Here is a 16,605-nt window from a genome sequence, read left to right as displayed (position 1 = left end):
ACCTATTTCTGAAACAGTGGCCATTTTCAAGAGAGGCTAGCCAACTGCTGGACATAGAATATAAGTGCGCAAATACATGCACTCTTTATTCCCTTACTCTCATAATCCGTTGATATGGAAAATCCAACTCACCAGGAAAAGGCGAGTTGGATTTCAAGAATCATCAAAGAGATCAAGGACCAAAGACCAAAAGAGGCTCAGTGTGAGTATATACGATCCGGATGTTGTATATAGTATATTCGATCTAGATTCGAAAGTAAGTAAAGATAATATTGTTACCATTAACTTGAACAAGTTACGAAATATTGTGGACTTCTCTCATCACAAAACTTGCGGATAAGCAACATTCATGTGGTGATTTAAATTTTTAAAATTAAAGGGTAATCTTTGAACGGTAACTCGGATGGAATACTACTACATGTCAATAGACCAACCAGCAATGCATCAGCGTGATAGTCATGAGAAAAGGAATCCTTTGCCAAGCAATGGGCTATTATCATTTTAACTTATCAAAGTTTATTGGTGCTGCTTCGGTTATCAGTCTAATTATATTAGACTGCACACCTAACAAATTCAATTTTTTTACAAAAATGTTGGATAAATTATAATTCGTTGCAGCGATACGATATAATATTCACGAATAACTTTTATTTATACATTTAAAAAAAAAACAATGATAAAGAAGACAAGACGGCATATATGTATGACGTATCTTGACTTCTATGTCAAATCTAACCCGGATTATTGTATTATATGAGCTACATACGTGATTAAAATTTAAAAGTTTTCGAATTCAGATCTTCAGCACAAATACAAGATACAAATAAATAAATAGTTCGTTAATGTCCGAAAACGAGGTGAAGATTTTCTTTTGTCTGATAGAATTTTTTAATAGCTTACCACTCTGTACTAGTCGATTTTGATGGATTTACGTGACTCATGACTGACAGACTTCCTCGCGATATTTTCTTTCAAGCACAAAATGTTAGATATAAACGCATGTAAAAATTCAATGTTCTTGCGTGGATTGGAACCACAGAACTTTAATTAAGAATCCCTTGTTCTTTTGTTAGGAATATCTCGGTTATAAGTTATTTAAAAGCTGGTTGAAATGCATGTATTATCTGCCTATCAAACTGGGTGACACCCGTAACCCCGTGGCATGATTTGTATAAAAATATATTAAATAAAAACATATTATACCTCTGATAGGTACCGAAGATATAACTAAAATCCTTATTACTACTAGTAGTATGATTGTTTTTTATTTATAATTTATTATTTATTTAAATTAGAACTTAAATGAAAAATATTATATTTAATTAGCAACCTCGATTTTTTTTTGTGGCGGACCAAGTGTATAAGTGGCCTATAGACATTTGTAAAAATATTACAATTGCTAACGTCGCAAATACGATACTAACCTTTGGAACTAAGATTTTATATCCCTTGTGCCTAGTTAGGCCGGCTCACGAACCCTTCAAGCTGGAACACAACGGTACAAAGTATTGCTGTTTGACGGAAGAAAATCAGATAAATGGGTCGTACCCAGTCAGGCCTACAAAAGGTCCACCAAGTGAATTACCTGAATCCTGTGGCAAAATTAAAAAAAAAGTTAGATTATTATTTATGGTCTCACCGCAGAACATTTACAATAAACTATTGATACTGATAATTTTGCGCTTTGCTTGCGAATTTGCGCTTTGTATAGTCTTAGACGATGGGCCGACGTGAAATATTGTAGGTATTTAGTGAAATAATACTTAAAATATACATATCCTTTAAAAATGAAGTTTGCATTAATAAGCGAAATATAACAAGACTTGCAACTTTTTTATAATATTATAAATACAGTGATTAAAAGAAGAATAAAATCATAATATTAAAATATATATGTATCTTTTTACATACAATACTTATTCTATAACGGGTTAGGAACCAAAACTTAGTAAGTTACTAGTAAGGACTAGTACTTGTTTTAGGTCGGCCCGCTCTTCCATTGCAAATAAGATTCATAATTAAGAACCTTAAGCAATTAAACAAAAATTTAAAGCGACTAAAACTCGAAACATTTCCAATATTAATTAATTACAATGGAACGAATAGTATAAAAACCTTTGTCCATGAAAAACATACATCCAGTAGAACCTCATTTATCCGAATCCTCAATTATGCCGAACGCTAGCTTAGTTTATCCGAACGTTTAATTATCCGAAAGTTTTCGTCATTTAAAATTGTCGATTTTATAGAAAAATAGAATTTTACTTCTTTAGGTGTTTAATAATTATAACGTTTCCTATTTACATTTTAATATTGAAATAAAACTAGTTTTTAACGGATTTAATCGCGTATATTAATTATTTTAACATCCCGACGTTTCGAGCACTTTGCAGTGTTCGTGGTCACGGGCAGGTCTGCCCGTTAAAAACTAGTTTTATTTCAATGTGTAATAATCGCGAAAATCTAAGACAACATTACATTTTAATATTTATATAAAATTTTAAAAGACTGTTTTTATGTGAAATGATATTGTTTTCCGTTGATCTTGTCCCAAAGCATCTATTTCGATTATCCGAACTAGTCTCGCTCCCAATTAGTTCGGATAATTGAGGTAGAACCTCAATGTTTATTTAATTTGTGTAGTTATTTTAATTATTGTTTTCGTAACAAATTTCACCGTGGTCAATCCTACCTATGAATGGACTGTAAAACTTAGTAGCAAATGGTATCAAATTAATTAAGAGCGCGTCAACATGAAAGGACAACATTACATTTTACATTACATTAGCAGCCTGTAAATTTCCCACTGGGCTAAGGCCTCTTCTCCCTCAGAGGAGAAGAAGAAGAACAGACAACATAATACGAGCGAATACAAGTCATATAGGATTTTTTAACAAAACACTTTATTATCAATATAATCTCGTATGTATTTTTTTCTGTTTTTGCTCTTAGGCACAGGCACTCATTTATCCTCATGCATACCGATACTACTTAATAATTTAACGTGGAGGGGCGCGCCTTCGTGAGTGAATAGATCTATATATAAATAAGAGCGTTTTTACATTATCCGATTTAATATCGGTGTCGGGCGCCGATCCGATATCGGACGAAGAAAAATGTATGAAATATGTATCGGTCTGTCATATTGACCGATCCGATATCAGATATCGGAGCCGAAACCGATGTGTTTGCGGCACCATCGGAAGCATGTGAGCCGTCGGACGATATTGTTTGAAAGTGTGTGAGCCCTATGTGCGACGGCCTTTTTCTGTTTTAGGTCGTTTTGCAGCTTGCTAATATAAAAAAGTATAAAATCTGAATATCTCGCTTCCACAATGGAATTTATTCCATACTTTCTTTGTACAGATCTTTTTTTAGGTCTCAAATATAATAGACAATGAATAAAGTTTTTTATATAGTCTGCTATGATGACCTGACCGCACTAAGATATGGAGCAAATGGCCGAATCGGAACGATTTTATCGGAAATATGTGAAAATAGCATGTGGTGACGGCTATCATCGTCCGACACCGACATCGGATGGGATAAATGGGAAAACGTTCTAAGAGTTAAGCTTCTAAATACCACTACAAAAACGTACGTATACGTTCAGGAACGACACACATTTAAAAACTTTTCACACACATATTGAAAAAAAGAATCAACTCAAATACATTCTCTAATATAACACATGTACAAAATGGGCGGGGCAATCTCCTATAGAGTATAACCATTCGACGACCACGGACACAATTAGGAACATCTATAATCATAAGCAATTTTTATTATTTATTATTTAATAATATTCGCACAGATTTTTTTTATTTTTATGATTGAAAAAAAAACTAGTAAATTGCCCGAAATCTATGGAAAATAACTTACGATTTTAATAAATCATATTATTAATATAGGAGTGATAATAAGTGTATCGAAGCCATTTCGGTACACTCAACTACGCATCATTTAAGGACATCGGATCGTTAAATCGCTCGCCAATAATAAGTTTAAAAAACTATTTAAAAATAGATACAGTAATATCATTGATAATATATAAACAAAATTTGTACTAATATTTATAGCGCTATCCTATTTTTACAAATATCATCAGGTTATTTCTGTAACTGATGTCTATTTTAAGTACTGCGATTGCGACTAAATGATGCACGCGACGCTGCTTTATATATAATAAATACAGTACAGTACAGTACAGTACAGTACATTGCAAGTAAAATTTAGTATTTACGTTCGTTTTTGTATACATACAGAAATATACAGCACTAACTCTATAATATATATTAATATCGCTCGCTTGAAAGTTATAAAAAATATACTATATCCTAAATTTCATGGTATTGCTTATATTTGCGTAAGAAAAAGACATTGTTTTTATTACTTAACATAAAATATTTTAAAAAAATGACGTCATAGTGACAGTAGGGCCTTTTCCCCCATTTATTGTCAATTATTTTAAATGAACAAAGTTTCAATGCGCTTTACCCAAATCGCTTTTTCTTACATAGAGTATTTAAACGTAATACAAAATACGTAAATTACTAGGATGAAACAATACCTACATTTTAGTACTGGTAATCAATTAATTACTGAATAATAAATTACGTTATTTTCAAGTAATGATGTGAAACATCTATTAGGAATAAAACCGACCCGTATTAGTTAGATAGTTAGCATTAGTTACGGCAACTGCAAACGGCATGATCTCAAATCTCTACTCGCTTTTGTGACGTGTACCTTAGTGCGTATGTTTATCTATATAAATAGAAATCTAAATTTATTCGTTGGTAAGCGGTAATTGAGATCTGTTCGATATCGATTAGAATTTTTTTTTTTTTTAAATATATTTTATATTTTCACAATTAGAAAACTTTTGAAAAGGAGATGAGCATCCGGCCCGTACAACCTCACCCTGAAATAGACTTGCAAAAAGAAACTTTTATATTATTATGATATTATTTGAGTTGTACATTCTGTTCACGCTATTTGTTCGAGATTCAGAAATATACCTAAACTATCTGTGCCCGCGACATTGTGTGAATTTTAAAAAAAAGTTTTTTTTTGTAGCCTAAGTTACTCTTTATTATATCAACTATATGCCAGTGAAAGTCCCGTCAAAATCGATCCAGCCGTTCCAGATATTAGCCGGGACAAACAGACAGACAAAAACTGTAAAAATATTATTTTGGTATAGATATCGTGTATACACACATATGCATTCAGTAAAAAGCGGTTATTTTAATATTACAAACAGATACTCCAAATTTATTATATGTATAGAAAAAGAGTGAAAGTTAATATGGTTCAGTCATTAAAATATAGCATACAGGGAATTTGTTATGCTAGGTTTATACAAACTAAATTACTTGAATTGTTTTTGAACTTTTTATTTCTAAGATCGTCTTCAACAAGTACCTATACCTAATTAATATGTCATCGAGGTACGGCGCTGGCGAAATTGGCGGTTCAAGTCGGCTAGAACTAAAATAAATAGTAATACATATATCCTCAGTCTAAAATAAAGGAAACAGTTGGGTAAGCAAATAACAGATAACAGGAAACACATATAAAATACGTTTTAACACTAAAGTAACCACAAGAAAAATACTCGGAATCTGAATCACAATATCATATAAGTGAATGAAAAGCTTATGTTACATATATTACATATGTTTAAGTTCTGCTAGATATTTGATTAAACGATTACCTATTCTATTACCGTCACCATTCATATACTTACTGGTATCATTCACGTTTTTCCGAATGCCGAACATCTGATATGAATCATATTATCATATGATATTTGACATTGTGCTTCTTTATTTTAAAATTGATTTTATAAATAACTACTTGGTAGGTCTTTATGTAAGCCCGTCTGGATAGGTAAAACCCACTCATCAGATATTCAACCGCCAAACAGCAGTACTCAGTATTGTTTTGTTCCGGTTTTAATAGTGAGTGAGCCAGTGTATTGGTGTTGTAATGAATGGTTAATGTTTATTAATACAGTACCATAAAAAAATCAAGTTTATACTTTAACGCGCTCTATAAACGAGGAAACAGCAAATTGAACAGTCGAATGAAAGTTAATTACGGGCTCTATAGAATTGAGCCTAGATAGCCCAGTGGCTCAATACGTGGCACCGAAGATTGTGGCTTCAAATCCGGGCCTGGATACCTTTTCGAATAATAATCCACCGAAGATTGTTGCTGTTTAGAAAATGAAGAAAATTTTCAGATCGAAGATCAAATAAGAAGAGAGCTCAGAATTCCCAGAAATAGCCAAGATGTTTATAGATGTTTATGTTGTTTTTAGATGTTTTAAAGTTCAGTTTGGTAGTTGTAGTAAAAATTAAAACTATTGTAATTTCAGTAGTTCGGGATGGAAAATAAAATTATGTTTTACAATGATGTTTCAATCTCTCTCTATATTTTTACAATGCCTCACAATCATCCAATTGTTTTCCTTATGACAGCTCAATCATTTTTAAAATAAGAGTTACATGCCAGTATTAAATGTTATTCCATGTAAAAGAATATTAACTATAGTTTTATAATATGTAATAATAATAATTTGATATTATTAATGATATAATTAATTATGATATCCTATGACGCCGCACCGTATTGGAGGCTAGGGCTAGTCTCTAACACTATCTATCTCCATATTGCAAAAGCAACATCAAACAAATAATATTACTAGAGCTTACCAATTACATCGTCGAACATCTCAATGTCGGACACAAACCCTTGTCAGCATTCTTGGATCTTGCCGAAGCATTTGACACCGTTTCTATTCCATCACTCTTACCGAAACTTGAAAGACTAAGTGTTAAAGGTACTCAAAACAATTTATTTCGCATATCTCTTACTAGTCGATCTTAAATTACTGAAATCAGCAACCATGGTCTTGATTAGCTGTCGATTTCTTACGGCGTTCCACAGGGTAGCATTTTGGGAACAATACTTTTTCTTATTTATATAAATGACTTTTGTGGAATCAATTTACCCGATACACAAATTGCCTCCTTTTCTAAAGATTCATTCAATTTCATTCATCGAAAAATCTTAGGCCGACCTCCAAACTATAGCCCAGCATGGACTGAATTCCGTCCTGGATTGCATTCACTCTCTGCACCTTACAATCAATGCTACTAAAACGTTCAATCTCACAACCAAAAACTCCGGTATTGTTCAAGCTTCATTCTTGTTCCAATAAAAACAACTGAAGCTCAATGTGCATCTGTAACTCCTACTGAAAAAATAAATATCGTGGCATTATTTTCGATAAGCATTTAAATTCTAAAGATCATATTGAGTTACTAACAGGAATGGAAAGTCTATTATGTATTATGCCAATCTCTCATTGTATACTGCATATCGAATTGGGGTGGTGTACCAAAAACTATTATAAAGCCCCTAAAAATTGCTCAACGCGCCATTTTAAAATTGGAAATTTTTTGGCCACAACTCTATCCAACCAAGTTGTTATATTCAATTGTGTTCTTAGCGTAAGACACTTATTCGTCTTAAATTTAATTCACACATATAACATTTAACAGACAAAAAAATAACATATGTTGCTTACATACTCCGAAATTTATTTTTACTAAACGATTCCGTTATTATCTTGGTCCTTACAATAATACCATGTATAAGTTAGCTTGATCTTTTTAGTGATAGCTAAGAGTAAAAAAAGGTGTTTGCGTTCCTGCTAAACAAGACATACGATTAAAAAAAAGCATTATTTTTATAACCTAACAATTATTTTATAAGCTCACAATTGACACAAACAAACACTCAGGTGCACGCACAGGCACACACACACACACACACACACACACACACACACACACACACACACACACACACACACACACACACACACACACACACACACACACACACACACACACACACACACACACACACACACACACACACACACACACACACACACACACACACACACACACACACACACACACACACACACACACACACACACACACACACACACACACACACACACACACACACACACACACACACACACACACACACACACACACACACACACACACACACACACACACACACACACACACACACACACACACACACACACACACACACACACACACACACAACTTCTATTTTATTTACCTACAAACAGCTCACATAAAATATGTTTTTTAATTAGCTAGGCGATATTTCTAATGTTTTTCAGGGGAGAGAACTGCATATTGAATCTCAACAGGGCAATGATGCTAGCACTCGTGATATTTTTTTTAAATTTGATTTAAATATGTTTTTCCTCAGTGCACATAATAATTATTATTAGTCCCCAATTATTTACCATTCCTAATTATAAATCCCGAATACAAACAAAACTACTGAATTGGGGGTTCCAAATGATGTAAAGTAAAGATTTTGAAAGTAATGAAAAATCTTTTTCATTTCATTTGGGGGTATTGCCCATAATCGCCACGCTGGGCAGGCGGGTTGGCGATCGCAGGACGCAACCTCTCGCACCGGTGACGCTGCTGCCCGTTACCGGCCTGTGGTATTTAGCTACGCCTGTTTTTGATGGTTATACCGCCATCAGTCGGCAAACGTAGTGTAGGACGTCCTCAGGCACGGTGGAGTGACGATTTGCGCAAGACGGCTGGCAGGAGCTGGATGCGAGTTGCCGATGAAAGACCACAGTGGCGTGCATTTGGGGAGGCCTATGTCCAGCAGTGGACGAATGCGGGCTGATGTGTGTGTGTGTGTGAAAAATCTTTACTATTTTTTTATTAATTTAAGAAGGAAGAAAGGAAGAAGGAGCTTTAGTCAATATATTTTAACAAATATAGAGTATAGACCATACATTACGAAAACTAAAATAATTATTCAATTTCTCAATTTCTGTCTATACAACAAAGTTATTTACATTTTATATTGGTGAGAATACTTTGATATCCCAAATATATTTCAAGCAGGAATAAATTGTCACAAACTCATCTTTTATTGGTTTTAATAAAAAATATGTATAACTTTAATTCTAACCCAACAAATATTCCTAAAGTATAATTTATGGTAACTATTTTAAGAGCGACTTAACTTTATTTGTTTTGGACCAATGTGTGGTTCACATCTTTTTATAATGGAATGCCAAAGTTTTATTTTGTAAAATTTTTCGTTAATAAAACGTTCATAAACTTATGTTTAAAAATATGTATTATACATTTTGATTTAAACGTTACATATAAACATTTTGTAATTTTTTGACATTGTACAATTTTTATTCATACATATATTATGAAACAATCCTATTTAGACATATTTCCCAAGTAGAATACCAAATTTGTATTGTATTTTGTGAACATATACTTCGCCTGGATTCAGCACAGAGTTTGGAAAGTTTTTCTGTAACAAAAAACATATAAAAGTTAAGTTCTATTGGCTTAATTTTATACAGGGACTCAACATACTTCTTAAAAATAATATTTCTAGTGGTTTCGACAACCAATAATCAAGTGTATTGTTTCTCTGATGGTAATGATTTTGAATCTGATAACAAAAAGGTAATGAAAGAATAAATTCTTTAAAAACTTCCGAAATCCTCCGAAATGAATGAGTACCAAAAAAATCCAAATGAATGAGTACCAAAAAAATCCAAATGTTACAAAAATGAACACAAATATTCAGTATTCAGTTCTTTGAATTTAAATATTAAACATAAAACTAAATTGGTCTGGATTATATTTACATGGTTAACGGCATCTGGATAATTTTGAGGCATGACACAAAATAGGCCATGTTTTCTATAGCATGTTCCATTTTTCCCCATTAATGGTACATAACCGTAGCTTTTTTTGCCCTGAAAGAAATATAAATATTTATAATTATCCAGGTATGTTTTGTATATAATATTAAATAAATTTGTTACTGTGTAATCAAGTCATTAAAAGGAGCATTTAGGTTCGGTCAAGACCTGGAACTATCTCAGCTTAAAAATTTATATAAAAAGGTATATGTTATTGTTTTACTCATTACTTATGTCAAAGAGAAGTCATATTTCATAAATATAAATAAACAGTGATTATAAAGATTTACAAAAAGTTATCAAGATATACAATACAAATATCTTTATATTTATATAAAAAAAACTTTTAACGTTTTGTAAATGGTACAAACAGGTTTAAAATGATACAAGATAATTTACTAAGCTAAACACGTCATATCACTGGATATGTTACAATACAAGCGGTCACTTAGATTAGCTTCATATCTATCATAACATCTGTTTAAATGTCAACTCCAAATATATGTGAAAAACGGTAACGTCAGCAAACTCACGTCAATTCTCGCAAGACGGTGTGAGATCATAGAGATTTTTTATCGTAAGATTTGCTTAAATGCATGGAGAGGGTGTTGAATATTTGGATAGTTTATCACTCAAAATTATTATGGCAGACAAACATACACACATACAAACACTAAGACGTACGAAGACATGGTGCACTAAACCATATCCTCCTTTTGGTATTGTCAGAGTTGAAGGGTTATTGTTTATTCGTTGCTGACGCTCCTTCAAGATTCGATATACTTTGACAAAGTTCCACCCGACTCTCATAGCCGGCGGACTACATGTACGAACACAAATTTAAATAATAATTATTAATAGTGTTTATATATGTTATATACTACTCATTCCAATGAAATAAAAAAAGTGATACTACAAAATAATTATTAATATTGGATTCGATATGAATATAAAAGTTTCACCTCGCTTTCTTCTTCATTCGCCTCTTCGTCTTTCACACTAGATTCGTCGCTGCTAGACTCACTCCCACTCTCAGACTCAGTCTTTTCTTCTTCATCACCGACGGGTTCCTACTTAACAGAATTTATATTTGATTGAATTTTAACAAATACAGATCACCAGGTATTTTTTTCGTACCATGTTTATAATTGTATATAAATCATAAAAATATAAAACCGCGAAATCTCATATTACAGAGATTTCTTTTTAAAACCTACCTCAACAATTTTATCTGGATCTGGTAGAAGATTTCCCGTGTAGAACTGCATACCAGGCTGGTTGCTGTACACCTCTAGAACTCTCCCGGTCAACGGATGAAGACACCTGAAATAAACAAAACCCAGTTGGTAAATAAAAAAATACGTTATGTTTAAGTCAGTAAATGTCCCACTACTACACACACATACTACTCTCCATTTTAGGATTAGGTTTGGAGTTTATTCCATCACGTTCCTCCAATGTGGGTTCGCGGCATCCAACGCATGCGCGTTTCATTACGATGTTTTTCTTAACCACTTAGATATTATAAGAAATAATAGTGGCTTTACGTGGTTTTAGGGTTTTGCACAAGCCCCTCTGAATAGATACCACCCACGCATCAGATATTCTACCGTCAATCAGCAATACTCAGTATTGTTGTGTTTCAGTTTTAAGGGCGAATGACCCATTAACTAGAGCACAAGGGACACATCTTAGTTCTCAAGAGTGTTGGTACATTGGTGTGATGTATCGAAAAATTATTAGTTCTTACAGCGTCAATGGGCAGTGGTGACCACTTACCATCAGGTAGCCCACATTTGCCCGTCCGTTCAAAAAAGTAATTTACAAACTAATATTAAAATTTAATTTACGCATAATATAAATAAGCAACTTAAAGCGACCATATGAGAGCCAAGAACAGCCGTGAATAGGGCTACACTCCCATTAATTAGTTAGTATTGACAGCTTCAAGACGAAGCAGTCAATACTAACTAGTTAATGGGAGTAATTTGAACGAAAATTGTTTTATTTCGAATTATTGGAAGAACGATCAGGTGACGTTATGGTACTAATTAGCGTAGCTTTAATATAAATGAGTATTCAGGTCCTATTACTTATAATAAACTAACTGATCACGTTATTCTGGCTGATTTGGAGAGACGAGCCAGCGCAGGAGCAACGGCTTTACGTGCTTTCTAAGACAGGAGAGTAAAAACTGCCGAGTTCCAAACTCTGGACTACTACTAACAATTTTTTTGGAAAGTTTAAAAAACATAATATTTTATATTGGTTCGATACAAATTTAGAACCAAAGATCTCGAGGTCAAATGATATTTAGGTACTCGACAATCGTTTCACTCCTTATTAATAGCTAGTAAATACAAAGTCCCAACATAAAATACCTTAAAAATATTAAAAAAACATTCTCATCGGTCTTTTTAAACTAGGATTTTAAGCCAGGATACTAGGACAAAATCGTTAAATTATTGTATAGTTAGTACATGTTCCAATTTTAAATTTCAACTGACAATTTGAAGATGGTAAAAATCACGTTAAAAAAATTCTTTACATATGTAATAAAAACAAACTGTTTTAAGGAGTAGAACCTATTATTACGTCTATATACTTACTAAATATATTTTTTATATTTGTTGGTTTATATGGAATACTTTAATCCTAATCACGCAATGACGGGTTAAAATCTTGGGTCGTGGGACAATTACGGGCCGTTAGTTTACTTTCGCTACTTACCGAGCATGGAAAGTTAAGTCTTGTTCCGTTCCTTGCGTGATGCAATAATTAATATCATAACCTCCCATCGGTATTTTTGGTATCATTGTCCTTAATACTCTTGGCACTCTAAAATCGTACGCTGTCCCACCAACAATATTCTTCTGCCCTGAAAAAAAAAAATATGGAAAAAAGGTTATATAACTTCGTCATACATTTTAATACAATTTAATCAGAATTCGCAGTTCGCTTAATCGATTTTCGATCGTGGTTAATAATTTGAGATATGTTCACGAAAACAATTGCACGAGTTTTATTCGATATATATTAAATATTTTTATATTTGCTAAATAAATCAACACACACACCATATAAATTATTTACCTAAATTATTATTAAGAAATAGTATTTGTGTAATTTAATGTGTGAAAACAAAAACTATAACTGATAAAAAAATAAAAATAATAACTAAGAACACAAATGGGAAGTCAAGCACCTATCGCAAGGTTATGCATAAGTTACAACACCATTAATAAAAATATACCTGGCATTGACATATTTAGTGATTCTTTGAATGCTTTTAAAAGAAAACTTTTCAATCATTTTATTTAAATAGTTTTAGCTTGTTAAACTTCTATTTAGGTATTTTCTATTAGGTTTTAATTTTTCTAATTTTATATTCAATAAATTTAATATATATGTATAATTGTTCCGTGTCGAGTTGTTTGTGAAAGTCATGCACGCTAGTTATTGATGTATATATTAAGAACATGATTGTCTACTTCTGAAATTATGTAAGTGTGTCAAATATATATATTGTTAGCGTGCTTAATTTTATAAATAAATTTAAAAAAAAAAACTATTTAGTTTCTTCAAGACGGTGATACTTTTATATATAATAAATTGAATCTTGTATAATTATGATTCAAAAATGCTCGTACAGATCGTTACTTGATGATATTATTTTGAAATTTCAATGTTATATGTAAGATACTTATATAATCTTAGCTGTTTGTTAGTCATAGTTATTGTGATGGTTCTCGCCTCGGCCTATGAGATCTTATTCGCACAAGTAATTTTTCTGTTTTGGGAATCTAGGCGAGACATGCTTGCTTACTCTGGTATTCCCTCATACGTAGAATTTTATACTTAGCATATTTTTCGAAACTAGAAGGTCAAAGCTATTCGGCCCAATGGTTTTAATTAAATTTTCAATAGTCACGTCGAAATTATATTTCATTTTTATACTAAGATCCGAGATATGGCGCTGTGGCATTAACAAATTCTTCATTTATGGACCGCAGTCATTAAACTTATGACTAAGGCAAACAAGCATCAGGGCCATCGGATGGCAAGCGTCCTGTTGCAAGTATAGACCCCACCTCTTACTCCATCAATGCCCTAACAATCATGTGAACTATTTTTTTTCCTTTGTAACCGTAATTAAACTGGCTTACCCACCCTCCAAGCCGGAATATTTTTTGACAAAGTATTACTGTATGAAAGGAAAATTACTAATATATAAGGTGACTAATTATTACTAGAGGCGAGTCTCTGTAAATTAAAAATCGTCTAATGTATGCTGGTACATTGCCAAAAAAGAAAACCACGAGTATTAAATCCGACAGAACACGCTCTTATAGACTTGTTTAAAAATCTTTATAATATCGCTGACGAAGCCGAGAAATGCTTTGCTAGTATTTCATAAAACGTCACCACGTTACCTGTAACTAATCCCTCATCGTCCACCGCTGTGTACTTATCGGCGTTCACGGTGAAGATGTGATCGTACATAACTTCCGGGCCACGATGCTGGAAAGTAACAAAGAATATTGTTTTAAAGATATAATTACATATATATTAATAATAATTAATAACGAATTTTCGTAATTTTAACAAGGATTTATTAATAGCATTTTTACATGCTCCCTTACACGCGGGATTTGTTTATACATTTGGGATAATAACATACAAGTTTCCCTTGATGGTATTATAAATTAAGCAAGTGTTAAAACTTGTGTGTTTTATGAAAATAAAATACAGTACAATAATTAGTACACTTCAACTTATGATATTCGGACAGCGTAACGTTGTTTCAGAAATTCTTAAATATCCGAATGTGCTCCTTTGGCGCGTCCTACCTTTTTAATACCACAAATAATTGGAAGTCAGGTTACAACTAGTCAGTTTAAATTATTGTTTACAGCGTAATTTAATAATATGATGAATAACGAAATAATTAATAATGCATTATAGACATAATAATGTATAAGTAAATAAATCACTAAGATACATATAATTGAGAGTTGATATTATATGCCACAACAGCTGGGCGCCAATGTGCTACTTGTTAACACAAGCGATGTTTGGCTGCGTTTGTACCGATAATCTTCGGTCAAGATGCACGAATGTAATAACTAAAAAAAAAAATATTCCATCATAGTACTCACATGTCCAGCCAGATTGAAATAAGGAGCGCTACTTAAATTAACAATAGTCGGATCACTCGTGGTACATTTCATTTCGATTTTGAGAGTATTGTCGCAGGTGACTTCGAACATGACCTGTGCCATCAATGTACCTGGATATCCTTCATGGAATCGCTCGGACACGTGGGTCATAATTACTGTATTTCCAGTTACGTACGAACGCCAATTAACCTGAAAAAGAAAATAATGAAGTCTTGTCTACTTCATCTCCGTTGTTCGCGAAACAAATAAAACATTTTATTAGTCATTTTTATTTTACTCGTAATATGAAAAGTGTACCTTGTCAAATCCAATATGGCCTCCATTGTAATGGTTGTGACCTCGATTTGTGCTAAGCATGTACACTCTACCAGACGGCTTAACTATCACACTTCCATCACGAATAAAGTTTGCGTATCGTCCTATTGTCGCACCAAAATATGGGTTTCTTGGTTGGAAGTATTCCTCTAAAGTATCAAATCCGGCTATGACGTCGTCTGGGACACCTTTTTTGTCAGGAACTTGAATTGATGTAATTGTAGCGCCATAAGTTATCACCTAAGTACATAGAAATATAAACTAAGATTTTTCTAGTTAAGATTACTTCGGTTTTCTAATGCTTATTAAGTCGTAGGGCCCCAAGTTTTGGGTCCCAACCCCAAGTGGCTCAATAACAAAGTAGGGAATTTAAATACTGCTAGTACTTAGACTGCTGGGCCTTGGAAACCCTGGGCGCGTAAAGCCTTTGATCTTACACTTGAACTCTCTCCGGTCGTGACTGACAGCAGTCCAATCGGATCACTAGAGTAAGGCGTTAGCAAGCATCTGTGTTTGAGTACACTCTTAAAACACTATAATTTTTCCGGCGCATAGCCTCCCTTGACAATGGTCTCCGTGACCTAAATCAGTCAAGATTACTCTGCAAATTTATTTTACCTGAACTGTCATTCTGTTCTTTGTCTTCCACGTATACCGCCTGACTATATCGATGTTTGAACTAGACGCGCACGGGCTTTGTTCTGGCTCACTGGGTTTACTTTCTTTTGCTACTTTAGACATTTTTTTAAGTATAGAAGATCCTTTGGATTTAATTAAACTATCGTAGTCTTTAGGCATGAAACCAAAACCGTCAATCACAAGTTCTACATCTGGAGTTTTTACAGGTTTGGGCTCGACCGTATCTGGTTTAGTGATTGAAACTGTATCTCCACTTGCCTTTTCTTCAGCTTCTTCAGCCATTATAAAAGTGAATTATGGTTTTTTAATTTTAACAAAAATTTATAAATTTTTCTAAAAAATATTTTTTACAAGAAATTTTGATCAATTATAACGACATTACATTTTTATAATTTGATTGACATTTTATTAGAATCGAGACAGCTTAATTTAAAAATAATGGAATCGCGGAAAGGATTTAATACTAAATTTGCGTACTATAACTTATGGTTTTTTTTATTATATTTATATTAAAGAATATTATCATTTCAAAAGTACTCATGGATAACAATTTACATAGAAAAATTCGCAGAGGGCGATTAAATAACCAATGCTGAAACATATTCTTTCAAATTATCAAATCAATGATGAGAGAAACGAATTTTTAGT

At 32.8% G+C, this 16,605-nt stretch overlaps 1 protein-coding gene across 2 annotated transcripts; it reads right to left on the bottom strand.

The window, feature by feature from the left end:
- Positions 1–9,287: 9,287 nt before the first annotated feature.
- Positions 9,288–16,300, bottom strand: LOC125076078 (galactose mutarotase-like). 2 transcript variants are annotated; one of them, XM_047688027.1, is made up of 9 exons: positions 15,937–16,300; positions 15,301–15,558; positions 14,983–15,192; positions 14,257–14,344; positions 12,554–12,701; positions 11,041–11,146; positions 10,786–10,893; positions 9,767–9,877; positions 9,288–9,423 (listed from the first exon to the last, which is right to left on the bottom strand). In XM_047688027.1, exons 1-9 carry the CDS (start codon positions 16,237–16,239, stop codon positions 9,331–9,333), a joined length of 1,425 nt encoding a protein of 474 aa, XP_047543983.1. In that variant the 5' UTR covers positions 16,240–16,300; the 3' UTR covers positions 9,288–9,330. The 2 variants fall into 2 exon arrangements, with proteins under 2 accessions (XP_047543983.1, XP_047543984.1); XM_047688028.1 differs by lacking the exon at positions 10,786–10,893.
- Positions 16,301–16,605: the final 305 nt, after the last annotated feature.

Source organism: Vanessa atalanta, chromosome Z (genome assembly GCF_905147765.1).
Source record: "Vanessa atalanta chromosome Z, ilVanAtal1.2, whole genome shotgun sequence".
In the NCBI taxonomy this organism is placed as follows: domain Eukaryota; kingdom Metazoa; phylum Arthropoda; class Insecta; order Lepidoptera; family Nymphalidae; genus Vanessa; species Vanessa atalanta.
The sequence above is the reverse complement of the archived record's forward strand: the minus strand, read 5'-3'. Positions and strand labels throughout refer to the sequence as shown.

What these genes read in the sequence shown, in the direction of transcription:
- LOC125076078 (XM_047688027.1), bottom strand. Translation starts at nt 16,239, where the DNA reads ATGGCTGAAGAAGCTGAAGAAAAGGCAAGTGGAGATACAGTTTCAATC. An exon ending in CGATGAGGGATTAGTTACAG is followed by an intron (nt 12,702 to 14,256) that starts GTAACGTGGTGA and finishes TTTTTTTTTCAG; the next exon opens with GGCAGAAGAATATTGTTGGT. An exon ending in CGAATGAAGAAGAAAGCGAG is followed by an intron (nt 9,878 to 10,785) that starts GTGAAACTTTTA and finishes TATTTCTTTCAG; the next exon opens with GGCAAAAAAAGCTACGGTTA.